At 42.5% G+C, this 27,535-nt stretch overlaps 2 protein-coding genes across 4 annotated transcripts in view; one reads left to right on the forward strand and one right to left on the reverse strand.

The window, feature by feature from the left end:
- Positions 1–7: 7 nt before the first annotated feature.
- On the reverse strand, positions 8–5,334 carry adck5 (aarF domain containing kinase 5). Of its 3 annotated transcripts, none has more exons than XM_061815523.1 (15): positions 5,169–5,334; positions 4,011–4,096; positions 3,783–3,932; positions 3,343–3,418; positions 2,848–3,006; positions 2,620–2,760; positions 2,451–2,564; positions 2,154–2,285; positions 1,990–2,073; positions 1,840–1,921; positions 1,506–1,584; positions 1,347–1,438; positions 1,029–1,281; positions 673–789; positions 9–607 (listed from the first exon to the last, which is right to left on the reverse strand). In XM_061815523.1, the coding sequence occupies exons 1-15, from the start codon at positions 5,190–5,192 to the stop codon at positions 505–507; spliced, it is 1,692 nt and encodes a 563-aa protein (XP_061671507.1). In that variant the 5' UTR covers positions 5,193–5,334; the 3' UTR covers positions 9–504. The 3 variants fall into 3 exon arrangements, with proteins under 3 accessions (XP_061671514.1, XP_061671507.1, XP_061671498.1); XM_061815514.1 differs by having other exon boundaries at positions 10–607; positions 2,848–3,048; XM_061815530.1 differs by lacking the exons at positions 4,011–4,096; positions 5,169–5,334 and having other exon boundaries at positions 8–607; positions 2,848–3,043; positions 3,783–3,921.
- A 623-nt stretch (positions 5,335–5,957) lies between these two features.
- ctdp1 (CTD (carboxy-terminal domain, RNA polymerase II, polypeptide A) phosphatase, subunit 1) overlaps positions 5,958–27,535 on the forward strand; it is a 28,845-nt gene continuing 7,267 nt past the window's right edge. The window contains exons 1-12 of the mRNA XM_061815503.1: positions 5,958–6,438; positions 7,296–7,379; positions 7,797–7,890; positions 8,390–8,518; positions 8,891–9,041; positions 9,650–9,740; positions 9,944–10,110; positions 10,867–11,847; positions 13,234–13,375; positions 13,624–13,830; positions 14,619–14,772; positions 19,729–19,961. Of these exons, the coding sequence (XP_061671487.1) occupies positions 6,146–6,438; positions 7,296–7,379; positions 7,797–7,890; positions 8,390–8,518; positions 8,891–9,041; positions 9,650–9,740; positions 9,944–10,110; positions 10,867–11,847; positions 13,234–13,375; positions 13,624–13,830; positions 14,619–14,772; positions 19,729–19,961 (2,726 nt within the window). The 5' untranslated portion in view covers positions 5,958–6,145. The remainder of the gene's footprint in view (positions 6,439–7,295; positions 7,380–7,796; positions 7,891–8,389; positions 8,519–8,890; positions 9,042–9,649; positions 9,741–9,943; positions 10,111–10,866; positions 11,848–13,233; positions 13,376–13,623; positions 13,831–14,618; positions 14,773–19,728; positions 19,962–27,535) is intronic.

Genomic DNA, 27,535 nt, shown 5'->3' on the forward strand with positions numbered 1-27,535 from the left:
AATGTTTTAATTCTCATTTGTTCATCATCTTAAATTGTGACAAAGGCTGAAAAGAGGAGGTAGAATAATTTGTTTAACATTTTGGTTGTTGCTTTAACCTTCTGAGATTTTCTTCAATAGAAAATGGACCCGAATTGCAAACAGGAAAAACCCCCTCGCACACACGTGAAATCACAAACTGGCATAATTCGTGAAACTAACTTCGGCAATGGCATTCATCTCAATGTATGACAATTTTTTTTTTTTGCTTTTAAATAGCAGCAGCTTAAAATTAATATTTAAAAACCTAGGTGTAATTTCCTTAAATACAGCCATTGCAGTAGGCTTTTAAAATCTCGCAAAATAGTTACTTTAAAGCGTTGAGAGTGGTACGGGTAATGTAAGCAGACATTAGAAACTGCAACATGTTGTCCCACTCTTCCACCCAGTTCGTTTTGATTAGTGAGCTGCGAGGTCCCGATTGCCGGGTGGGAGGTCCAGGCCGTGAGGTAGGAGAGCCGAGCACTATGTCAGGTACTCGTACATGTCAGAATCCAGCGAGATGAGACCCAAGTAGCTCAGCAGGTTAACCAAGGAGCGGGTCACTCCCATCATCGCCATCTCTGATCTGAAACGGAGAAATTGTCAGTAACCTTAAAAAAAAAAAAAAAAAAAAAGAATGTGCAGACAGACCTCAGAGCGAGCTCGAACTTGAGGCCTTCCCATCTCGTCCACAGCCAGCGGACAACCCAGAATCTATGCAGCACGCTGGTCTTCTCTGCCTGGATCTTCCCCCAGCATCGCACAGCGCTGAAGTCAAAAGATTATCAACATTGTAAAACGGTGGTAATATTCATCTAATTATTCAAAGGTTCTTTACACTCTTTATGCGGTACCCCAGTGCAATCTAATGACATTCAATACAAAGTTTTATGCCCAGAATTTTTCCTCACATTTTTTTATACATCCCCTTTATTGGATCTTAATCGATGGTGCTGATGTTCCAAATGGAGTGCCCGGAGAGTGTAGCGGCACTCAAATTTACCGACCTCTTGGCCATGACGAAGTAGCGGTCGACGGGCGCTCCTAGAGTGATGTTGATGCTCCGGACCGTGTTGATGTTGCGGAAGACCAGCAGCATGGGCCGGGGCATGGACTTGAGCACCTGCATGACGCTGTTAAAGCGGTTGATAGCCATTTGGCGCATGTAAGCCGTCTCCTCTCGACTCAGGATGTTGGACAGCCGCAACTCCCGCATATTGATGGGCCGCTGCAGCAGCATCTCGCAGAATAGGAAGTACTCTGCACGGATGACCTTGTTACATTTTTTTTTTTTTTTTTTAAGGCTTCGTTGAATTCACCCTTACCTTTGACCCCTAAGGCGTTAGAGTAGAGTTCCATTGCTGCCTCATCTCGTAGGACTATGGACCTCCATAGCTTACACAAAGCCACACGATCACTTAAAGACAAGCAGAAAGATTAGAAAATATTTTTGTTTCTAACTTTCTGAACAATGAGATGCTCACTGCTGGCTGAGGTATTCGTACAAGCCGTGATCCAAAAGCACCAACTCCGCCTTGTTGTCTGGCCCACGCCGCACTAGAACTGAATCAAGAAAGAAATCAAAACTTGCCTGCTAAGTTTTTATTAGAGGAATATTTGTACGGATGCATTTTGTTCTCAGTTTTGGGATACAATGGTCCTTTAACGATTGTATTCCTTTGCAAGGGCGTGTATTGTAACATGAAAACCGTACGGTGGTAACTGAGCGCATCTTTCATGCCCGTAGAACCTCAAAATGTACGCGTGGAGACTGGTAAACCAAGGAACCCCTGTAAATTAGTTCAGTGAGGGACTCACCGTTCCCAGGATGCGGATCAGCATGGATGAAACCCGTGTAGAATATTTGCTCGGCAAACGCTCGGATCAGCTTGTCTGCAGTCTGTGAAGTACAGTACGCATATACCGAAGTGCGTCTGAAACTTCCAAGATCTGAAGTGGACATCTTACGTCTTTCAAGCTCAGTCCTTGTCTTTTGATTTCTTCCACATTGTTGATCTTACAACCGGTGCAAAACTCTGCGGTCAGCACTCTCTTGAAGTAAAAAAAAAAAGAGGATCGAAAGGAGCATTTTAATAATGAAGCGTCGACGCCTTCGGAGTTCAGAACCTCACCTTACTGGTTTGCTCCCAAAACACTTTGGGCACCACGATGAACTTGAAGTGTTTCAGCTCCTCAGCGCACCTCTCCGAGTTCCTGGCCTCGTTCTCGAAGTCCAGCTCTTGAGCCAGAGTCCCCTTCAGGTCCTAAATGACAATCGAAAACACAAATAACAGCATATACCTTTAAAATAGACATGGAGAATTAATTTTTTTTAATAGCTTCATATTAATATTTTTGGTTAAAAAACACGAGAACCGGTTAAAATTCGGCAAACCCAGTAGTTAAGGATTGATGATAAGCTTTCTGACCTTGAGGACCCATCGGAATCCAAAGCTCGGGTGCATGAACTTGACCATGTCCAGCAGGATCTCCAACGTCCTGATGTCGCCGTCGAAGCGGTCCCTGAGGTCAATGTACTGCACCTGAGACGGCGGACATAGTCAGACCGGATCTGTCTTTTCCGAAGCGGCGGCTTACCTTCACAGCGACGGAGGTCCCGTCCTGCAGTTTGGCCTTGTGAACCTGAGCCAGGCTGGCGGCAGCTATGGGCTCATAGTCGAAGGTTTTAAAAATCTCCTGCGGGGTTTTGTTGAAGTCTTCTTGGAAAAGAGCGTCCACCTGTTCCGACAACAACAACAAAAGAAGCCTGAGGAATCCCATCATGCCCTCTTTTGTCGGACTCTTTGCTTTGCTCGCTGTCCTCGCCTCTTTGTATCTCCGATTTAACGCCCTGTCCTCCAGGACCTGCAGCGTGCGGATGTACTCGGGCGGCAGGAGGTGGTTGAAGGAGCACAGCCCTTGACCCAGTTTGATGTATATGCCGCCGTTCTTGATGGCGGCCTCCACCATGCTCTCCGCTGCTCTCTGGTGACAAGCAGACATCGCCGACGCGTAGGATGGGCTGCTCTAACAAGTAAGACGTGACAGTCAGAGGAAAGGACTTTTGGCATAGTGCTGCAAGGTAATAGTTTGGTTTGTTAGTCCAAGTCACTTTATCCAAGATTCTTATCCTCACAAGGGTTGTGGGAGTGCCGGAGCCTACCCCAGCTAACATTGGCCGACTCTGAACCGATCCCACGCTAATCACAAAAATATCACTCGTGTCTTGATACTTTTAGCTGCTGACAGTTCTATTTGTAGTAGTCATCTTTAATAATAATAATATTTAGACCATACCTTATTTTACGACATGACACTTACCTCATCCAGACCCCGAAGAGCCACATTGGTGGTCCACCAGTAGTCGACCGATATCACAAATCCCACAGACAGTGACCTAAAACAGGAATAGGGACAATATTTTGTTTAAATGTTATAAGGATGTAAATCCTGAAGACACCATCTTTAGCGCAGTTGACCAACTGTAAGATCAAGGACCACATTTGCCCAACCCTCTTTAGGTGCTCCTATATTATCTAATCCAATCCAACCTAATCCAATGATAATCCTCATCTACATTGATTTTCTTGTCTTTTTAGCTAGTACATAACAGTGACAAAATATTAAAAGCAGCTCTTGGTATGGTCTCATGAATACACCACGAGCACAATAATAAAAGCGAAATTGTCATGGTAAATTGGTACCAGTTTCGCAAAAGGAAACTTTCTCCTGACTCTTTGTACACAAAGACATTCCCAAACCTGCAGAATCGGCCAAATCCTTCAGTCACTATCCGCATTTTCCGGCGCTCTCTCTGGTCCGACACGGCGTAGCGCACGCCCGCCGCCACGGGCGCACCCACGGCGACGGCGGCAAGCGTCTTCCACAGCAAACCCCTGCGTCTTCCTTCCCTGGGAGGACGATGAAGGGATGACATTTTCATATTGTGTAGTCAAAGTTTACGCGAGTGTGTGGCTCATATTTTCCACCTGAGTGCACTAAAGCTTCTGGAGCGCTGCAGCGATGGTCCGGCATTTCTTTGGGGAAGAGCAACATGATGCAGACATAACCTACACTAGTGGGTGGAAAGGAAGCACAAAAAAAAAAAAGAAATAAGACTCATAATTACCACGTGACCGGGAAGCAGGGCTTAAAAGACAGTCAAGTGTGGACTTTAGACAGAGCAGCCCAGGCTGACATTGTTGGGTGTTTTGTTTTGGTTTTGTTCAGACGCGTGTGCTAAACTGAATGAGTTAAAGTATCCCACCAAAGAGTACACCACTCACATTTTCGTATAACAGGTACAAGAGTATTTCCCATCTTTTCATATGATAGCTGAATCTTTTTTTTTTTTTTTGCAATCAATTACTGTACAGCCTTGAAAACAGTCTAGTGTCCCCTCAAAACCATGTCCATGGCACTGGAGACAAATGTGAGTACACCCCTCTGTGAAAATGTCCAACTTGTGTCTTATGTCAATATTTGGTGTGACCACCATTATTTTTCATCTTCTACACTTTTATACAAACTGCACACTACTTTCCAATGTGGCAATGTATAATTTCTTCAGTTCTCCAATGAGATGATGTAAAAAAAAAAAAAAAATGCTGGAATAAAATGTGAGGCGTGTACTCACTTTTGTGACAGACTGACCATTATGGCAAAGCCAATCGTACCCCCTCCACATTCGTAAAACATCCAAATGTTTGGTATGTGTGTGTTGGGTGAGGAAAAGGAGGGGATGGAGTAGGTGTGAGTGTAACCCAAGGCCAATGTGTTCAGCCCAGGACACGTTGAGTGTTGTTTTTGTTTTGGATGTCTGCATGTGAGGGACACGGTGTCTCACTTTTATGCAGGCTTGTCAAGTATCTGACAGCTCAATGAAAACGAGTCGACTACTTTTTGTGACTCAATGAATCACATTAAGCGCGGTCTCAACCGTACATTTTGGATTACCACTGCGACGTGCACAAAAATTAGACTCGTCTTTTATTCGGCGAACTAGCAAATTCGAGTATTTAGTTGCTAAAGCAACCAGCATGACACTTCATTTCTGATCGGCTACGTCTAGTACAGCGGCTATTTTAGCTAATAATGTTGAACTACTCAGCTACGACTGGTTTCGAAATGAAATATGAGCAACCTACAGCTCCCTGGATCTTCCTCGTCATGATTCCTGAGTAAATACAGCTCGGCGCCCGGATGAATTGTCTCCAAAATGACTTTCTTTACATCAAATAAGCGTACTCGTGACGTCCGCTTGGGCAGTGTGGGCAACCTTTAACTCATTTTTCCACAGCACGCCTGCTTTTGGTTAATACGGACAAAGAGGGCGTAGAATTTTAGATGGTTCACTTCCACCTACTTCCGCTTTTCTCCGACACCTGCAGCGTTAGAAAGCATGAGAGAACGCAGACACTAACCGACATAGTATTTTCAAATATGCTTTCTTTTGTTATTTTGAGCCGAAGTTCGTCACGTTTTTCATCCATTTTTTTATATTGCTTACCTTTTCATATTTTTTTCCGCTAAGGAATTAACATTGCATATATTTAAATAAATTAAATCGATTGCATATCGAGAAACATCAACGAATAATTATGAATCACATTTCTTTGACCATATTTACTGTTTTTAGACAATAAAGCAGAGTCCACGATTTTTTCCAAAACACGTATGTGCATTTTTTTTTAATAGTTGTCACGCATGTTTTTACGTCTTTGTCACTAGACCATTCTGCAAACGTTGATGACAAATTTGTTTGGATTTGAAATACAAACCGCACGCAACTAAGTGAAATAATTGCATTACTTCATTACCACAACAGTACAGGCAAAGTGTGTTTATAGTAGTGTTTTTTGATTTGTTTTGTTTTGTATTTACGTGAATAACTGTAACCGGAACTTGTCATGATGACCTGCGTGTCTGCAGTGTTGCCACTTCCTGTTTACGGGCGGGAAGAGTGAACGGAGCTGGCCGCCGTAGCTAGCGACTTTAAATTCCACCAGTGCACTTTTAATTCATCAGAGAGCGAGCGCTCGGCAGCCTTTTAATGATTCGAACGTTGCGTCTGTAGCGGACACGCTTCAAACGAAACATTACGAACGGATTTTTAATTTTGCCGATGGAGGGTCCTGCCGCTGATTCTGGCGGCGGCGACGGTGCGTCAACGGTGGGCCCCGCGGTGCAAGTGTCGGATATGTGCTGCACGATAGGGACTCTCCCCTGCCGCCTCCTGGAGTGGAAAGTCAAACCGGGATCTCGCGTCAACGTGGACTCCGTATTAGCGCTCTGCGTCCCCATACCCGCGGAGAAGGGGGCAGAGACACCCAGGCTGCCCGAGAGGAAGGTGAAGTCGGACCGCGCGGGGGTCGTCAAGGAGCTGTGCTGTCAACCCGGACAAGTCATAAGCCCTGGGTGAGTGACTTCTTTGAAGCCCGTTATGGTTCACTCGCGACCGTGTTTATCGTTGTATACGATCTGAATCCCATCAGTTGTTATGCTAACTGGCTAACGAGCTAACTCAAAGCATGGGCGCTAACGTCAAGGCTAGCTTGTTTGGTAGCGTCCGAGGTAGCCAAATTACAATGTTTTGGTTTGGAAGTAGACACTCACAGAAAAGTGGGTTTATTTTAATAAAGCACATTAGTGTCTTAACATTCCACGAGGCCTAAAATAGACTTTCGTTGAGTGGTAACATTTACCAACGTGTGATTAAATGTCGCGTGTACGCTTTTATTTTGAAAGCGGAAGTTAAGCGCCGTTGCGTGACGTGACCTTGACAACCTCATGGGTGCTGTGTTTTTATGGCACTACCAAGACTTTTTCATTGAAAGAAAGAAAATCGTGACTCAAATAACACACCTCATTTATCCCAAAATCATTGATTAAAAACGAGTGAGGCATCGCTGCACCTTGTTTCAACCTATGGAACTTTTATTCATCATTTGCCATGTTGCAATGTAATCAAATCTGTATGTAAATTTCATTTTATCGCATTCTACAGTTTGTTGTGTATTTCTTTATTTACATTAGCTTTTATTTTGATTAGGTTTACGCTCATTTCTGTCGCAAAGTTGCCTTACTTGGATAAGTAGAGGTTGGGTAATTCAAATAAATGTAACATGCCCGTGATTTCGAGCTAGCCACTGCTTTTAGATTTCTGTCCCACTAATAAAATACAAGCCTTGCTTATTTAATATAACTTCACAAATAATGATTTATCCGTGTGGAAAAAAATGACACTTGACTGTCTTTATAATTTTTATTCCCAGGGGCGTCATTGTCAGAATAGCAGGATGCAGCCACCCAATTGTGATGAAAGGCTTGTGTGCCGAATGCGGCCAGGACCTGACACAGTAAGTGCACGTATTTTTCAAGATGGCTCACAAACCACCTTAACTTATTTATCAGATGTCAACCGTATCTATGTACTTGAGATGTTTGATGCCTTTTCACATAGTGCAAAAAACACAAGTAGTTAAAACTGTTAAAAGTAATTGTGACACCTTTTGATATATTTTCCTCAGATGGCACCAAGGCAGTGTATTTCGAGTTAGCAGCGACTATTGTGATACATCATTTGTGCTACTGCCACCCTTTGCCAGTTTCAGTGAAACCAACCCATTGTAGACGTCCTAGTTTCAAGCCCACTTCGGATTCAACAGCATCTTCTTTAAAGCCGCTTTGTTAGGAGTCACCTATGCTCAAGTTGGCAGCAGAACGCACACTCTTTATTAATCACATTCTGTCTTTTCTCTGTCTCTCTCACTCAGGCTGCAGAGTACAAATGGAAACCAGCAAACTCCCATCTCTACGGCAACTGTCTCCATGGTGCACAGTGTTCCCGAGTTGATGGTCAGCTCTGAAGTGAGTCCTGTGGCGGAGATGTCGCTTCCTGCCCTCTTTAAGTACATCCATGCATCAGAGTTTTCCCCAATGACATCAACTAAAAGCTGCTTGATGTTTTTCAACTGTATGCATGTGAATATAACTCGTGCAGTTCAGTCTGATTCAGTGGAACCTCCAAAGTCGAACCGAATCTTTTCTAGGATGCTGTTCAACCAAACTGTCACAACAACAGAACATTTGGAATTGTCCAAGTAATATTTTGTGAAGTCACATTTTGACATATTATTTAACATTTTGACATCTTTAATATTTTAGAGCCAATAAAAAAAATACATTCAAGTTTGATAAAATCAGGAGAATAATAAATGTCACTTTTTTTCTGAGGTTCCTCTGGTTAATATTTGAAGCCTCGAAGAAGAAAAAAGTTGCCCAGAAAAAGCACACAATTGTAGGCTTGTTGTGTTTTTTTTTTTTTTTTTTTGTATTATAAATTTCTTGTCCTCATTCATCCAATCAGCAAGCAGAGCAGCTGGGCCGAGAGGACCAGCAACGGCTTCACCGCAACAAAAAGCTGGTCCTGATGGTGGACCTGGACCAGACGCTAATCCACACCACCGATCAACACTGCCATCAGATGTCCAATAAGGTCTTTTTTTTTCTTACAGATACCTACCTGCCTACAAAGTATATAGTACCTCCAGTAATTCTTCTATGAGACATCATCAGGCCTGCCACGAGAAATTATTAAAATTCACAAGGGACAAGCCGAAAGAAACTTACTTACTTTTTACTTAATTGGTCAGGAGATTAAAATTCTTGTCACTGTTACTCTGCTGGTTTTGATGTAGGAATATTGTCACGTGTTGATGTTATATCTCCTATATTGGACAGCAGATGGAAGTTGGAATTGGCATAAATATAAAAAAAATACACCGTTCAATTTGACTATCAAGTTACTTTTATAAGAACAAATATGTAAACCCTTTTCCTTTCCTTTTTTTTCCTCCTCTCTCTCCAGGGCATTTTTCACTTCCAGCTGGGACGAGGAGAGCCGATGCTTCACACGCGACTGCGGCCACATTGCAAGGAGTTCCTGGAGAAAATCGCCAAACTGTACGAGTTGCACGTCTTCACGTTCGGGAGCCGCCTTTACGCACACACCATTGCGGGTAATTCGTGCACTTGACTTCCTTTTCTCTCATCGATGATTCATTTTGATTGTGCAGGAAATAATACCAGTTGTACTTTCTGTTGGAGTCCATAAGGTGGCACTGTCTACTAATATATCGTGTATTGTGTTCAAAGTGTAATTAGGTGTACTCTTGAGTGATGGATTTATTTAGAGTTAAAATTAAGAGTACCAGAGAGTATAAAGTACATCAGATATGTGTTTTTTTTTCATTTTCCCCGACCAGTGTAAAATAAAATACTTACACTTGAATGGCTTCTGACCAAAAAGAAATGTTTTCTGTCCCCTCAGCAGAATTTTGATTCAGTGTTGGCTTAAATTGAGGTAGCCTGAGATAAGCCATCCTTTATTGAGGCGGCAGTTTTTCCATCACATTGTGTGCAGCAAAGCAATGTTTTGGAGCCATGTGATGAATGTTTAATGCATTTGAAATTGAAATTTAGTACCTCTGATGAGTTGAGGTCAGCCCGGGTCTCCGGGTGCTGTGTATTTCCTCTACGGAAAGCAAGAGAGGATATGAAATTGCTTGACTAGAATCCTTGATTCAAAGGGCCAAAAATCCGCTCCTATGTTCTTTGCTTTTTCTAGGCTTTCTGGACCCAGAAACCAAGCTGTTCTCCCATCGCATCCTGTCCAGAGATGAATGCATCGACCCGTTCTCCAAGACGGGGAATCTTAGGTGGGAATCAATATCTGCTACGGATGCCAAATTCATAAATCTGATAGTTAGTTAACCATTTAAAGGGGGCATTGAATGTGATATAGTGGGGTCTCTGTTTATAAAATTTCAAAAGAAAATCCAGAATACCTCCTTTAAATCTCCCATCGTTAGATGAAACGTTGCCCTGTCAACAAGCTTGCTGTCTTTTATTGTCCTAACAGGTATCTTTTCCCCTGTGGGGACTCGATGGTGTGCATCATCGACGACCGCGAAGACGTGTGGAAGTTCGCGCCAAACCTCGTCACTGTGAAGAAATACGTCTATTTCGAGGGCATCGGGGACATTAGCGCCCCGCCAGGCTCGCAAGAAGCTTTGATGGCCAAGAAAGGTACAGAGGCGAAATACAGTATATATTTTCATCCTCTCCCAGGAAAATGTCCTTGTGACGCACATCCAAAGTAGCGCGCATCCAAATCAATGTAATGTTCAAGGCTTTCTTTCCAGTTCCTTGCACAGTCCCCTCGACGAGCACTTTGCAAGATAACAAGCAAGTTTTCTGGCAAAGTTCTTGTGAGGTCGTTGTTTGAATACAGTCCTCAGATTTAAATGAGGCCGCAAAGTGCAGCCTCCTTTTTTGACCTATGATTCATTTTGGCAAAGGTCTACACAAAGACCAAATTCAATGACAATTGTCCCCCACTGAAATCTGAATTGAAGAATTGCTCAGCTGTTTCTTTTTGGGAAAGAGAAACAAAATGAAAAAGGAAGTGGACACAACACAGCCCCTAGATACGCCAATGTAAAAACATTTGGAGTCTGTGAAGAAACCAAATTTGTGCTGGGATCGTTTTAATGGAAGAAGCAAGCGAGTGTTAGAGCCACTGTAAAAAAAAAAAAAAAAGTACCGAAATCATGAGGAAATAGTCAGTGACAAAAGACAGTGTAAAAAATGTGACCTTACAGATAAATGTCAAAATTCTCCCACAAACCAGAATGAAGCAGTCACTGAATTTCTACAAAGGGCATATTCTCAGCAGTCAAATTTTTCATAACTAAAGTCACGTTTGTTTTTTTTTCTTTTGAGTGTGACACACATTTATAGTTCTTGAATACAAATTGATTTCTGTGCCTTGTTTCCCCGCAGGAAACCTTCCAGGTTGTCCTTCAGACAGCGCAGAAACGTCCGAGACGCTCGGCGGGGATGAGCAAAACAACGGCCTCAGGAAAAAGCCGGTAAAAGACGGGACGGCGGCATCATGCTGTTCTCAGGGCGTCCCGACAAACGAACGGACACAACCCGCCGCGTCTGTGCCGGATGAGGCGTTGACGGATAAATGTTCAGAGGCTGATGAGGAGGCCGCAGCGAGAAAAACTCCCGGGGTTGATAATCAGGAAAATAGTAAAGAAGAAAGTATTATTAGCAGGACAGGCGATGTACAGGACAGTGCAAACTCTTTAACGCCAAACAAGGAGTCCAATAATTTAGACTTTGACCTTTCTAGTGACAGCGACAGTGATTCCGTGAGAGAAAAGGCGCCGTCAGTGGACGGTGACAGCGACGTAAAGAAGTCAGAGCACGAAGCGGCCTCACAAGACAATGACAATGAGACAAAAGACGGGAGTACTAAAGTCCACAATTCTGAATCGACAGCACCTTCGGACGTTCTCCTCCCCGAGTTGGGGAACGGCTGCCCGGACAGGAGAGAACCCGAAACAGAGTCGCAGAATAGCGAACAATCCGGGGTGACTGTGGGGGAGGAGCTCCTGGACCAGAGCATGGAGGATGAGGAAGAAGAGGAAGTGGATAACGACCGGGACGATCACCTCATTTATCTGGAGGAGGTTCTCGAACGGATCCACGGCGAATACTACGCGCGCTACGAGGCTTTCCTGAAAACGGAGGCGCCCGACACGCCGGACATTCGCAAGATCGTCCCCGAGCTGAAAAGCAAGACCTTGGACGGCACGACGATAGTTTTCAGCGGCTTGTACCCGACTAACTACCCAATAGAGAGGACTCGTGAGTACTACCACGCCAAGGCATTGGGAGCAAAGATTGGCAAGAATTTGATACTGAACTCGCAAGAACCCAATGTGACCACACATCTCATTGCGGCAAAATCTGGTACGTACAAGCTATGTAATATGCTAAATTAATTTTAGTTTCTCCTATTACTGTCCAAGATGTGTTCACTTTTATCAAGAATTAGCATAGAGTAATCCCCCCCCCAATATTGCCAGCGATAGGGAGTGAGTCCCAGACGTGGGTGTCATTTACTTGTGGATTTTCACTGTTGTCAGCAAGGGAGATAAGAGGGGGTTCACTGTACGAGATTTCAAGATTATGAAATAATTTATTGCTGTAGCATAAGTATGTTTTGCCACACAACACTAGAAGTCATTTTGATCATTTTTAAAGATGAGTCCAGCTATACCGAGACTGAAATTAAGCACCTTTTTTTGTGGATTTCTTTTTAAAAAAAATGTATCCCTGGCATCTCTAATTTGATGCAGTCCATTAAGTCTATTGGGACATGTCGATTAGCAGCGAGCTGGAACCATTCTGAAGTGATGAAAGCTTTTTCTTTGCATAATGAGGCCCTAATCCAAGATGGGGTTATCCAAGGCTTGTTTAAATGTCAAACCTTTTCACAAATTGGCAGCGGCGTCTGTCCGAGCTTTGTCAAAATTGTTCTTGAGAGAAAATGGAGGATCGCGTTGGGCGGTGGTTTTATAAAGAGTGCCAATAGCGTGGCATTTTCTCTGCGTGCGTGAGCAAAATGCCTACTGTTGGCATACAAATCTCAGTGAATTCAAAATGAGACTCGTGTCTGTATGTGCCACCAATTCAATTTACCCTCTGAAAACAAGCGAGCACAGGAAGTGGCGGCGTTGCCTTGGGAGCCGGCAGGGCGCACTCGGAGACGCACTTGGCAATCAGTTACATTCTACAACAGCCTAAGAAGAAGAACAAGTGAGGTTTGGGGGCAGCACAGACGAAATCAGGACTTTGCAAAGTTCTCTTCAATTGGATAAAACCCCTGAAAACTTGTTTTTGTGTAGTTGGAATGACACTGCAGTGGTTGGACAGGGATTAATAGAGTCTATTTAATCAAAAACTGCATTCTCTTGCCAGTTTACCTCATGATACCAGTTATATTCACGCAATTTTTTTTTTATTTGTATGCCCATCTTACCTTTTATATGTTTTAGAGGATCATTTGCTTTCTCAGTTCAAGTTTTCTGCACAATGACGCATGCAAATCACAGTGAAATATTTTCAAGATGGTTCCTTTTATGTGATCAGCAGTGGCAGTCAATATCTGACTGAGATATTTGAATTTTACATTCTGAACTAGAATGTATTCTGAATTTTCTCTTTTTCTCTCCCCTAAAGTCTAACCATTGCTCTGAATTAGACAGAAAATGTGTGTATTTACGCACAGGTTTTGATCTGAAGGGTTGATGTCGCCCGGCGGTTGTCGTGCTTTTTGTCCTTTTCTTCCCCCAGGTACGGAGAAGGTCCGTCAGGCCCTGGGCTGCAAGCACCTCCACGTGGTCAACCCCGACTGGCTGTGGACTTGCCTGGAGCGCTGGGAGAGGGTGGAGGAGCAGCTCTTCCCGCTAAAAGAAGACTACTCCAAGCAGGCGTGGTGCGTTTGTTGAGCTGAGAGACATAGTGATATCAGCTGTCTAGTTCGTTAGACATTCTTAACACGCCCACATCATATTATAATTACCCAGGATAATCATTTAGAGACAATGGACAGTCAGGCCTTTGCTAACTTTGATAGGAAGAAAGAATGAACTGCTGTCGTTTGGCCTGATGATTGGTAATGCAGTACAATTCTTACACCGCTTAAAAGCATTTTGGCTGATAATTATTATTTCCCTTTCGTAGGAGCAACAGCCCGGCGGCTTTCCTTGACAAGCAGGGCTCCCGGCAGAAGTCTATTTTCCGAAACCCGCCCCCGATCCAGCACAGAGCTCCACCGGCGGCACCTGAGGTTCGAACCTACGACCCTGTCACCGGGAAGCTGATTCGCAAGGCCCCTCAGGCAGTCCCTTACCTCCAGGCGTCTGATCAACAAGAGCAGTCGTGTCTCAGGTACTGAGCTGAGACAATTTCATAATGTACTGACGCAGTAACATTCCAAGATTTTCTCCGGATTGGCAACAATGGATATGGTTAGTGGATGTCCTACCACTAATCTGTATGCGCGCAAAAATAATGGCTTTAGTAAAAGGTACCTCGTGGGTGTTCGAAACCACGGTCATACTGTCGGTGTTTGTCTTTATTTGTATAGACAAAAGACTCCATCACACTTCTTAAATACTGTATATGGTTTTGTCCAGTGGGCCCCATTTATTTCCATCCTCTTCTCCTTCAAGTAGCTTACTGTGCAGATACTGTACTTTCCAGACGACTCCCACTTGAGCTTTCCTTAGCTGCTGAGTAGAACAGTAAAAACTCACACTTTAATGATTATTTGTTGGATTTATACAATGTAAACACTACCGTAGTTAAAGGTACGTCAATATTGCATCTTGTAAATGCATGAGGCTTTACTGTGGCGGATACTTGTGTAACATATTCTGAAGTGGTACATTTCTGTGACATTACATGATAATGGGCTATCATTAGGGGGAAAAAAAAGTAATTAAGTACAGTAATTTTTGTCCTATAAGATGCAACTTTTTTCACACGCTTTCAATCCTGCGGGTTATGCAGTGATGCGGATAGTTTGTGCATTTTTTTCTAACAGCCGCAAGGGGGCACTCTAGCGGAAAAGGTAAGAGTGAGACCGGTGGAATACACGTACCGAGGAAGTGACTTTTACTTTCATCCAGTATTTACTGTATACTGTGTACTGTACTAACTTCATTATTTTTCAGGGGAGTGCCAAATAATCAGCAAGATGCGACAGCAGGGCCCAGCCAGGACAACGAGTCGCTCGAGCCGTCGCGCCGGAAGCGTCAGCTGAGCATGTCCGAAACGATGCCGTTGTACACGCTTTGCAAGGAGGACCTCGAGAGCATGGATAAAGAGGTAAAGGTCGCGTCCAGTCCGGTCACGAAACAGTACTGATTTACTCGTGTTGATCTTATCTAACAACATGATAATGGGTTTTACTGGAGAAACAGTCCAAAAAAACAAAAGACACTGTTTCTAAATATCTGTGCAAATCATTCTATATCACAAAAACATGTTATTTGGGGTGTGCAACGTAGACATTTTCTATCCAAAGTATGTTTATCCTTGAGGCTTGAGCTCAGTGAGAGGTTGCACTTCCGACACAGGAATGAGACTTGGTTCAATTTGATGCGCCCCCAAGGATTTGGACGTCATTGTAATTGGTCATGCTTTGAGTGAATACCAAACAGCCGGTGCAGTTAATAACTCATTTAAAGTTACTCGGGAATTCAGTTTGGAAACTGCTGTGCCGTGCCTTTTCCACACATCTCATTTTTTTGATTCATCTTTTCGTTTTCTGTGACTTGTAAGTATTTCAACACGCATGCTCCTGAAATGCATAAAGTGTGTGACTGTAGCCAAATTCAATATGTTTTGGATCCTTTTTCAAATCTGACATTCATAGTGACACTTTATTAAAGGTAGTTTTGTAATTAAATATAAATTTGTTTCCACTATTTCTCTACTTTTTTATATGACCAAAAAATATTGTCATTGGCAAGAGTGCACTTAACATAATTTTGCATCAAGCAAATGAAAACAAAATGGATTTTTCTGTATATGTATATCCATAAATCTCAAACGTTTTGCAGGCTTGGGTAAAATAACATTACAACTGCCACTTTATGTCACCGTTTACGTTGACTTTCCTGCAGGCAATAAGGTTGAAAGTATCATATCGAAATCGCGCCCTCGCTTTAAAAATGACAAGACGCTGTTTGAATTGTTTTTCTCTGATTATTAATCTGGAAACCTGTCTTTATTGCATCTGATATTAAGATGAATGCCAGTGAGACTCAAAGTGTGTTTGTGTTGCTGTCCCCCCCCATCCTGTAATGAAAGTCTAACTATTATAGCCTCTGAGGATGTTGCTATGGCGAGACTCGGCCCGACTGTGAAAATGATGTCACTAATGTTGTTCCATTATGTCTTTCCACTGAGATATCTGCTGGATAATCTGTCCAATAATTGTCGCTCCGTGTACACGAAAATTGCGAGCTCAGATCGTTGCCACAGCAGCTGGAAGTACATGCCCTTTCATTTTTATTTATCTTTGAGCCCCAAAGAGCTGTCCTTTCTTTTTTTTCTTTTTTTTTTGTCTCAGCCGTTATTAATTAGCACCATTGTGTACATTGCCACAGTGCGATGGACATAATTAATCTGCACCATAATTAAACGCCATCCTAATTTAAATGTAGCACAAGTCGGAGATCGAGCTGGTTAATGAGGTGTTCAGTGTTCACACGGTGCATTGTTACTGAAACGCCACGTCGTGACCGTCTAAATGTGACTTTTTACATAACCATAAAACCAGTGTAGTTCATCGAGAAGTGTTCATGATATTATTTGTCTCCTCTACAGTTATTTAATGACACATTAAAGTCTTAGACACTTTATCATATATTTGCTCATCCAGTGGCGAGGAGATGCTTTTTTATTGTAGTGCATATTTTAAGACGTCTATTAGGGTGGTTCATCTAAAACACCGATGTCCAACCCCAGGCCCGGGGACCAGATCCGGCCCGCCACGTGATTTTATTTGGCCCGCCAAGCCAAGTCTAGAGTGTCAATTTCCATGATTCTTGTAAAATTTGGACCAAAATTTCAAATTGTCATATATCATAAATGATGAAGTTGAGATATTCCAAGGATTTTTGTGTTACCAAATGTGAATAGATGATAAACACATTACCCTTGATTTCTGATTCCAAAACTACTTCATAAATTGATGATGTAAATATGATAAGATGAGTAAATACTTTTCTTCCGCAGTCATAATGGCCCTCTGAGGGAAACCCGAACTACAATGTGGCCCGTGAGAAAAATGAGTTTGACACCCCTGATCTAAAACGAGGCAGACATTTTATCGTTAAAAAGTACATCTAGTATTATTATAAGCCACTGTACCTGAACGTGGACAATAACACTGTGAAAAATAATGCTTCACATAAAATGCATTCCACATGAATGGTAAAAAATAGCACAATTTTTTAATTTTTTTTTTGCAACAGTTAAAGATTGAATGTAAATGTGTTTTACTATAATTTCAAATCCGACATTGTTAGAATCACCAAATTGGGGTTTGTACAGATGCATATTTCGAATAATCGAGCCATCCATCCGATATCTGTCGCGCTCTTCCTCACTGGACTAATCGTTGTTGAACATCTGGTCGGAACATTTTCAAGAGTGACCCAGATGAAAGGCCCTTTTGCAGAAGCACTGCATTTCAAATGTGATCACATCTTAAAGGGCAGTCTGTGACATTCATAAACGTTTTCCAACTTGAGGGCACAAGGAAAAAGAATCCTGAAAATATTTAATTGACGCTAAAGTCCAAACCGGCGTCTGGTAAATGTCGCCAGTGGTTACGTGCCATTGACGCAGATGTGACGTCTAGCTTTTGCCCAACAAAGCAATTACTGTAATGTCTACAATATTCTGGAAATATGACGTGCCTTTCTTTTATAGCTGGGGACCTGTTGGTTTTGCTGGATCTTTAATACTTTAAAGAAGCAAGTCCAAAATGTCTTGATTCCGGAGGAATAAAAGAGTCTAGCCGATCTCTGATTGATCAAATAGTCTCAATACTTTTTATTACCTTTGACTCTGCATATTGCGGTGCAGTGATTCTTAGACAATGGAAACGAGAAGTAACATTCTCAGTCTCTGCGGAGTTCTTGTGCTCAAACATCACTGCTCTCAAATATTTCCCTTCTCGGGTCGTCCTTGATGTAGTTACAGGCAGTTGTTGTGTTAACATCTCGCCGAGCCCTACACAAGGTAGAATCACGACCTTGAGTTCACCCCGAGCTAATGAACAACTAAGGTGTGTTTCCCTCTCTGCCTCTCCACTTGTACATTTGGTTCATCCGACATCCCTCTGGGCGTCAGATGAGCCTTCCTGTGTAAATGCAAAAAAAGCTTCCTCTGCAGGATTAAACGACTCCTTGCAATTTTACAGCTCACTGGCTGACCCATTACAACCTCTTCGTACCTCTTCGCAAATTAAATCAGTATTTCAGACGGGAATAAAGCCCAGATAATCCCCCCTCAGCGGGCGTGTGTAAAGACGGGCTTGTTTTGTTCCGTAGCCACCTGGCGTAGCAAAATTGGCAAAGACGAATGCGCCGCGATCGGTCTGCTTTCTGGAAACCTTCTTGAGCTTCTTGCATTCATCTAACTGGAAATGGCTTTGAATGGCAAAAGACTTTCAGAGCCTGAAAACTGAACATTTGAAAATGGGTCTCAAAGTAAACATTTTCTGAAAGCAATGATTTTGTTTGTGTGGAAGCAATGAAAACAATAATGTATTAAAGGGATGCAGGATGCGGATGTGGCTGTTAAGTGTACACTCAGGGCATTAAGCGAGCTCCCGTGAAGATTCCATTGGGTTGCCACTGGTGGTATCCACTGTCCACTGTTTCATAACAAATTTCACACTTGATTGGTGTGGAGCCAATTTAGACACACAACTTGTTGTATACAAACCATAAAAAGCCAATTCTCCATTGTATGCCCCCTCTAAAATCCTTTCCCGACAATAAAGTAAAATTAACTCACACCAAGGAAACTGACTGACTGGAAAAGTTGCCTCAAGAAACCCCCCAAGTAGATTTCACATTACTCCGGATTAATCTCGGGCAGGCCCCTTTTCAATTTCCTGTGAGAGCGAGCGAGAGCACGGTAGGAAATCAGAGCATTTTCACCTTCCAACCAATTCAACAAAATAAATCTACTGCCTTGGAATCACACTTTGACTGCAGTAGATTTACAGCCAGGGACCCCCTCACTCTGAACTGGCTTTAGGGGGAGGGGAGCGGTTGCTTTGAAAAGCCTTCTGTGCACTTTGATTGGCCTTTTTGATTACATCCAGGAAATGGATGTTGTTGGAACTTCGCTGCGCTATATCTCGCAATTGTTAGCACTTCCATTTCCAGCGAAGGTCAAATGAGCCGTGGCAGGTTTAAAAAAAAAAAAAAAAAAAGTGGTGATCCGGAGCACATGACTGCATCCTACATCGACTGCTCTAATATGCGGCTTTGCTGCACTATCGGAGAGCTGAACGGTTATGAATCACACGTCAGGACAGTGGTGTGCTTCGACCGGGATGAGATGTCAAGCCAGTTGAATGCCACGGTTCTGGCTTTTTTTTTGTGTGTGTGTGTGTTCATACTTTCCTTCGTGAAGCTTGGAACAAAATACAAACCATAGTGGCAGAGTCACGATTCTGTATTTTATATATTTTTTTAAATCTGGTGTTTGACTGGAGCACCTTAAAGTCTCATAAAGGTCCAGAATGACATTTGTATGAGTGGAGAAATGCTTTTCTCTTTCATGATAAGCCATTTGGAATTATGTAGCAGCAGATTTGCCCACTTCCTAATGGGAATTTGAAATGACTTTCTCACCATAAAAATAATACAATATTACATTTTGAAGCGAAATGAGCTAAACCTAATCCTCCACTGTGTAACGGCTTGTTTTTACACCGCCACGTGTCTGCAACACTTAATTCCAAGCCATCCATTCCTTAAATGATGTTCAGACTCACAGGAAGTAGCTGGAGCTTTTCCCGGCTGATTTTGGATGAAAGTTATCGCCAGCCAATCACATTTTGATGGGCTGAGTGGGAATTGATTGCATGGCGGCTCACCCTGTAGCACTTAAACATTTCACTTTAGTAATAAGTGACCAATGTATCCCATTAGAAGCTTCAAATAGAGTAGAGGTATTTGTGCTACAAATAAAAACATGAATGTTTCTGGCCATAATGTCGGAGCACTGGCACACCGTCGTCTCGTTCGACAGGTGGACGACATCCTCGGAGAGGAGAGCGACAATGAGAGCGAAGGGCGAGGGAAGGAGAAAGCTAGCCACGAGGAGGCGGAGGACGAGGAGGAACAGCAGCGGAAAGAAGAGCCGCAGAACCAACAAGGAGCTGGACCACTGACGGGAGGGGCGCTGGGTCCTCAAATGCTAAGAGCGGAGGACCCGGTCCAGTCGACATCTGGCAAGGCCTGTCTGCTTGCTGATGTGTCCAGGTGAGACCCACAATCCCACTGTTTTAAGTCAATCCTATAGATATTTTTCATTTTTTTTTTTTTTTGCCAACAGTCACTTTCACACACTGATGCTGAGCGTCAAACACGCGCACTTGTGCTTGGTTATGTTAAAATTCAAAACAGATAGCCTGGCGTTGTCAAAAGCATTTTTCAGCTTTCTTTCTTCTACTTTTTATGTCCAATTTGCATTTGTGAGAACGTCACTCGCTGGCACGAATCCTACTTTGTGTCAAAAATAATTTCGAGCATGAGGTGTCAAGTATTCACTGTAACGCTATTATGATGATACGACGTCACAGAAGGATCATATTGCTTCTAATCAGTTCCTTCCACTGCTCGCAAATATTATTCATCAGTCACATAACCAATTTTTACATTTGTGCTGAAGACACCGTAGTTTGTCCACAGGTGGACCTGCTGCTTTAAAAAAAAAAAAAAAAGTGTTCTGAGGGTTTGTGTACATCCTTGGTTCTACAATCTGCCGTGACTACTCTTAAAGCACACTCGCACACATAGATGAGCCCGCCACTTCATCAGCGAGCCGAGGCTGGAACCCGACCGAGTGGTCCGCTGCCATGGTGACACATCCAAAGCTCTGAGCAAACAAGTCTTTTATTGCTGAAGGACGTTTAGGTTCATTTTCAGTCTGCAGGAATGCAGTGTCTTTCTGATCTCATTTATTCACCCTTGCGCATCTCGACTGTCATCCGGCGAATACATTTCATTCTCAATGTGTTCATAGATCAAACAATATGCAACTTCCAACTGTTTTTATTTTTAACATTTTCAAATTTACATATGCATAATAATCCTCCTGAATCTTGTGTTGTTTGCTTTTCTATTCTTATGACATCGTGTGATATTTACAGGCATTCCTTTTTCTAGTAGACCATAAAATCTTCTTTCATTGTCAGCCATTAATTTAGATGGTACTCCTTAACATTGTGCGGAGTGGTTCTGTCTATCTACTTCGGTTCTGTGCACCAATACAGACATGCATCTGTTGCTAAGATACAGGAGTAATGCATGTTTTTACCAGACTGTCTGCCCGCTCTTGATGATTGCAATAATTTAGCTGTCAGTCTCTGCACTTTGCCCACTTTTGCTGTCCGTTTTCAGTGACAATTATTGTACACAATCCTCACCTTCCGTTTTAAGTAGTTTTTTTTTTATAATGATCTTAATGAGATAGTCCATCAGCAAATGACCTCTGAGATGATTCCGACCAGTGATTTATTTTCAGCATAAATTCCTCGATTCCCCTCGTGTAGCTATCAAGCAAGCCAGTTCATTTTAAAAGAATTAAAATCCATCTGGCAGGCAGCAGTTTCAATCTGCTTACCTTTGAAGCATATTACATTTCTTTTTTTTTTTTTTTTTGTTTTTAAGCATATTAGGCGAAAAAGTGTGACTCGAGGGACTTGGCAATGAAGCAACCAGTTTGGGCCGGGACTAATTGTTGTCTCTAAAAAAACAAGCTGAAGTAGTTGGCCCGGCACGATCAAGCGGACCAATTTGACTGTGCTGACAGGCAAATAAAAACAAGCGAGTATGCTCGAGAGCTCGGTATGATGTCCAATCTTCTCTAATAGATTCTGAGGGTGAATTCCTCCATTACTGTCGCCTCCAGTTAGATGCAAAGCGTCCATCTTAGCCCACACCTTCCAATAACTTTACTCTAAAAAAAATCCATTAATTTTTTTTTTTAAATACATGTTTCTCGACTACACTGGAAAATAAGATGGAGCACAATACATTTTCAGGTACTGGGTTTCCCCATAGGAAAGAATGAGAATTGAATTACTGTAATTTCCGGCCTACAAGCCGCAACTTTTTTCACACGCTTTCAACCGTGCGGTTTATGCGGTGATGCAGCTAATTTGTGCATTTTTTTTCTAAGGGCCGCAAGGTGGCCATCGAGCAGAAAAGGTAAGAATGAGACCGGTGGAATATATGTGCCGAGGAAGTGACTTTTACCGGAGCTTTTAGCGGTGCGCTAGCGTTAGTGTGTGCTAGCGTGGTGCTGCTCTGTTTCTGCTGTGTCTGAGTGATATTTAGTTAGCATTAACTCTTTCTCTGTACCATCTTTCTTTGCAAATATCTCATGTTTGGATGTGGGTATCAATGTGGGCACTTGCGGCTTTTACACAGCTGCGGCGTATGTATGTACCAAATGGTATTTCCTTTACAAATGTACTCGGTGAGGCTTATCACCAGGTGCGCTCTGTCGGCCGGGAATTACAGTATTCAAACCAAACTGCTGCTGCCATCATAAAACATTAGATAACATTTCAACACAAAACTAAATAAATGTCTTAATTTTGAAATTAATTAATTCTAAAAAAAAAATGAAGTTCCTCATCTCATTTCAACATAGTTGTTTGGCGCCAATATTTGAGCAGCTGGCAACCAAGCAATATTTTTTATTTCAGACATGACTTTGACCTGAGCACTAAACAGCGAGTGGGTGACTTCAGAAGATAGGTTCCTCCAAAAATCTGCAAATAGAAAAATGTATGAATGCCGAACAGCTATAAATGGGATGCGTGTACTATGATGAGGTGACTTAACATTTACATGGTTTTCCATCATAACGGGCCTCTACGGGAAACTGTAACTGAAATGTGGCACTCAAGAAAAATGAATTTGACACCCCTACGCTGCCTCATCGCAATAACATTATTGGAAGTGATGACATGTCGTCGGCTGACCTGACGTGGGTTTTTTTGCACCCATGGGAGTCGTTCTTTCCCTCTGAAATGTGCTTAATTCCCAAATGGCACGACTGATGAGGCAGAGAAAATGTGAGGTGACGCTGAAACAATTCCTTGTTGGATCCACAAACATAATTGGATCCTCTCCTTACTGTTGTCAGGCGCCGTCTCGTTTAATTTCCTGTCTCTGTGGCTACGCACTCATTCAGATGCCCGCTCGCCCCCGCTCCCGTCACCACGGCTGTCTCGAGTGCATCTTAGTACCGGCGCGAGGTGTGAAACTCCGAGCGATCGCGCTGTCCTAACCTCTCGCGAGCACGAAGGCGATGAAGGTGGGCAGTGGTTCGTCAGGGTCTGCGCTCAGGTTGTCAGACGGGCAAGTGTGAAATTCAGAAATGTGTTTCATCTTTCCACGGCATCTTCGTTTATTTAAAAAAAAAAAAATGAAATAAATAAGGAAAAAACGATGGAATTGTGTGTGTGTGGGGATGTTTGCCCCCAGGTCACCTAAGGCTACCTCAGCTGTCGCTGAGCTCTCTGATGAATTTGAAGGAAGATAAACAGCCAGCGCTTGCATTATACATATGTTCTCTCTACCAATATTGGTTTTGAGCTTGACTAATGTATTTTTTACACGATACCACTCCGGTGTAACCAAGGCTGACTATGGCTTTGCTGGAGGAATAAGCACTGAAGCAAATGCATAGATGAATACATGTTTTAACATGAAGTGTAAAATGAACTAATGCAGTCCCTCGCATCAGACGTGCGTTTGCTTTAAACACCCACAAGATGTCTTGTAGGATGCATTCAGGATCCTTTCAGCTCCTGTGGCTTTTATTTACCTTCACCTCGGCACGTCTTTAGTGACTAGCAAGTACCGTAGTTTCTCGAAAATAATGCGCAAATTTTTCCAAGAATATTTTCAAAAAGTTACTAGAGCGCATTATATTTAGGTATACAAAAATACAATCACATTGTATAGTGGTATACAGACACATAGAGTGGTTAAAAAAAAAAAAAAAAGATATACATATCCATTTACATTTGATATTCGATGTCCTATGTTACACATTTATATTTATTATGTTAATGTGCTCCCCCGACTTGAACTCTATGACCTCCCCAGGGAGCTTGCATTTTACGATCGTTAGCGTAGCATGTTTGTTGCCACTGCAACATAGATCAGAAACGACTGCCCGTGAGTTTGTATTGACTTACACCAAGACAAAAAATGTCGACTACAAGGGCTAGTCGTGCAGCTGCTTTTAAAAGAAATGTGTCATCATTCCTGCCGATGACAGCGTCAACACGGAAGTAGCACGGCAGTCCGAAACAAGAACTGAACAATGTCACCAGAGGTGGCTACGATGGATATTTTTCAGATTGGAGATGAGCCAGATGTTGGCCAAGGATGTGTAATGTCGAGGATAAACTGCACTATGCACAAACGTTTTATGCACAAATATTTAAAGCAAAATTTTTTTAAGTCAAACTGTGTTAAATATTTATTTAAGACTGTAATACGTGTTATCAACATTATTAATAAAATTGGTGATGCGCATTGTACATTGGTAGAAGGGTTTTCCTTTTTTTTTTTTTTTTTAGGTCAACTTTGGGGGTGCGCTTTATATTCAGGACGCATTAAACTCGAGAAATTACGGTATTCACCCATTAGCTTTTCCTCACGTTTGTGTGAACAAAATAATGTTTGTCCCTTGAGGAACCTGTACACATGATAGCCGAGGAAAATCTGAATTTTGAGGGAGGGAAAAAAATTGTAACACAATAATGGGGGAAATGGAAGGGGTGTGAATACTTATGCAAGAAAGTGTAGTATAAATGTTATTTTTCATCCCAAAGCAAGATTATAGCACTTTTCTTGTGTACCTCATACGATAGAGCAGTTTTACATAATGCTGTGGCTGGCGTACAGCCGCCGACTGCATTTCTTTGCATGAATTACTCCGGTTAAAGAGACGGTTGGGTCTCTCCGCGCTTTCCTCGCTCCTCTGTGGAGTCCTCATTTAGGCCTCGTTATGGCTGATTTGCGTCTGCGAAGTCGGCCACACGTGATGTATGCGAACTCAATTTGACTTTTTTTTTTTTTTTCTCTGCCTTGGACAGATGATTGACCCTTTGCGTAAGCGATGATCGGTTGTCGTCTTCTTGCCTTTTCTGTTTCAGACGAGGTTTTAAACGGGGACGCCGTCTTCTCGAGGGGCCCTGATGTACCAGTTCCTTGCATTGTCATTTATTTTGTAATTCCGCGGGACCAAAGACTGACAATTTTCGCATCATACTGTAGTCCTTGTCCACTTTGACATTGCTAATGGATGTTCCACTGTTTTTAAAGTACACAAAAACATCCCAGTATGCGATTAATTCCACCCTTGCTGGGCATCATTTGTGAGCAGTATTGTCGTGATTGCTGATTCAGCATCAGCACGAGTTTGATGAATTATTAAAGCCCCCCACAGAATTACATTTTATGCATTCACGTATAGTCATAATATTCCAAGAGTTTGAATTCACACAACAAACCACCCGGGAAGTTGTCGTTATGAATTTTATGTGCTTGTGAGCAACTTCTTTTTTTGCCAGCGCTCGTCTTTGTGAGGTCTTTTGAATCCCAAACTGCTTTTTCTCCTCTCCACGCTGCTGTTCCTTGACCTCCCCATGGCGAGAGAAGTCCGATCCATTCTGCCGACTCCCCAGGGCACCGAGTTGTTTTGTTCGTATTAAAAAAAAAAAAAAAAAGAAAAATAAGCGTTTCACATCTGTATTCCCAGACTGGTCCCTTGTAGTTCTAATATACCACCTTGGTAGCAATTTAGTCCTTGGTTGCTGATGAAACTGGTACCAATTTCTCATCAGGTCATCGCTGCAGCGGTCCCAGGAAAAAAAAAAATCGATTTAGTTTAAAAGGTTCTGAGAAAGCATTTTCCGGCTTGGTGTTCGGTACTAAACTTTGTGTGAAGGCAGACTGCAAATATCCTTAAACTTTGGGCTCCTAAACGGAGGATTTTCAGAATGTTACATTGTTTTGTGAAACGTCGTTCAGGCTCAGCAATTACGGGATCCCCCGTGAATGGACTGTAGGACTTCATCCTGTATTTAGTGTCCACTGGAAACAACATGATGTACACATTAAAAAAAATGCATCTTGTCCAATATTATTCAAAGCTGTCAAAAATCATGTTCATGTTTAAATTCTTTGCAAATTGTCGCTGATAATTACATAAAGGATCAAACGGAGGTGCAGAATAATAACCCAAACAACCCGTAAGAACAAATCGGAGCCATTCATCTGGTTTTGTTTTGATTTACAAACCGCATCTGTAACCGAATCAAGTCTTCGGCAAGATGAGCGTGAAATAAAACGTCGATCACGTTCCTTTCTTTTATTATTATTGCGATGATGATGTACTTTATTGTACAGTCAACTTCCCCGCGTGTCCTCCTCTCCTCCATCATCAGCCATCAGCGCATTTTACATGATGAATCCTCTCCAGCCGAGTTGATTCGCTGCAGTCGGTGTTTCGGTGCAGTTGTTGGGTGATATTAACTCGGCGAATAAATCATCTTTTCTTGAGGATATTAATGTTCCGGGAGGGGTTGGTTACTCATTTACTTTAATGGGCAATTTGGATACAATTAGATTCCCAAGATTGTAAATCTATAACTGGAAAGAAAAAAAAAAACCAGCCCTGTTTCAGTAGCAACCCCAAGCAGCAGCTTGATTGGAAATTGCTTATCGTTGTTTTTCTTGAATAGAATAATATGCTTCCGCCTTCTATGAATTTCCCGCATCTCAATCAATATTGCAAATGTAATAAATCACCGTATTCTGCATTGATCAGCTCATCAGGCCCTGGCACAGTCGCTAGGGTGACCTCAAATGAGTTGGTTGGGCTGTGTATTATTTTCATCCAGCAGACTGAGGAAAATCCATCATACAAGTTTTGAGTTTGCTTGCATTTAGGAGTAAAATACACGCATCAAAGTACTCTGCCGAGATATTGTTCTCCTTGTGGAAACAGCTCAGCCCTGCCTCGGATTACATAACATTGCGTGTTTCGATAGAAACATAGCTGCGACTGCGCTGTCATATTTCCATACACGGTCTCGATTTATAGAGGGCGAAAATAAGCATCATCATCATATTAAAACACGCTTGATTACCCCATTTCGCATAGAATGCTGCGCCTCCCTGGAAAAATTCAATTATTCAAATCTTGGTGGCTTATCCGACTCGTCTGAAGGCAGCAGAGCACAAACACTCCCGGTCGCCTCGGCATTTGCGACCCCTTTTTAATCACTGTTTGCTTTGACGCGCATGAAAGATGTGAAAATAAAACTTATGTCCCCCTCGCGACGTAAATTAGACCCTCTTACGTTCCCATTTTCTCCCTTTTTAATTTTTCGCCCTGCTTTTATTCTTTTCCCGATTTGGATGACGCGTTCTTATGAAAATGCCTCTCTCTGCTGGTTCTATGAGCGTCATTACATTTTTTTTTGGGGGGGGGGGGGGGGGGATTATGTAAAAAGGCCAGAAAAAAAACAACTTTGTGGTGTTAATCTTTCACTCACTGAGCTGAGATCTCCTCAAGTGGATATTTGTGTGATTTTATAGTTTTCTTTTGTTTTTTTTTTTCCGTCACCTCCTGAATTTGAACACATTGGACCTTCCGCTGCGACGTCTCGTTCATTTGTGGATTGGCAAATGAAGGCATTGCCTCCAAAAGTTGGACGCGCTCAGATTTTTCTAAATGGATACGCTCGAAGGCCCTTTTGTGACTAATTGGTTTTATGGATTTTTTTTGGGCGCTCTTAAGT

The sequence above is a fragment of the Syngnathoides biaculeatus genome, chromosome 1 (genome assembly GCF_019802595.1).
Source record: "Syngnathoides biaculeatus isolate LvHL_M chromosome 1, ASM1980259v1, whole genome shotgun sequence".
Taxonomy (NCBI): domain Eukaryota; kingdom Metazoa; phylum Chordata; class Actinopteri; order Syngnathiformes; family Syngnathidae; genus Syngnathoides; species Syngnathoides biaculeatus.

Bases quoted from the DNA above. Each gene is read 5' to 3' on its own strand.
- adck5 (XM_061815514.1), bottom strand. From the start codon at position 5,192: ATGACGAGGAAGATCCAGGGAGCT. The intron at 2,286-2,450 runs GTCAGAAAGCTT...ATTGTCATTTAG, and splicing joins GATTCCGATGGGTCCTCAAG to GACCTGAAGGGGACTCTGGC. The intron at 1,922-1,989 runs GTAAGATGTCCA...TGTACTTCACAG, and splicing joins AAGGACTGAGCTTGAAAGAC to ACTGCAGACAAGCTGATCCG.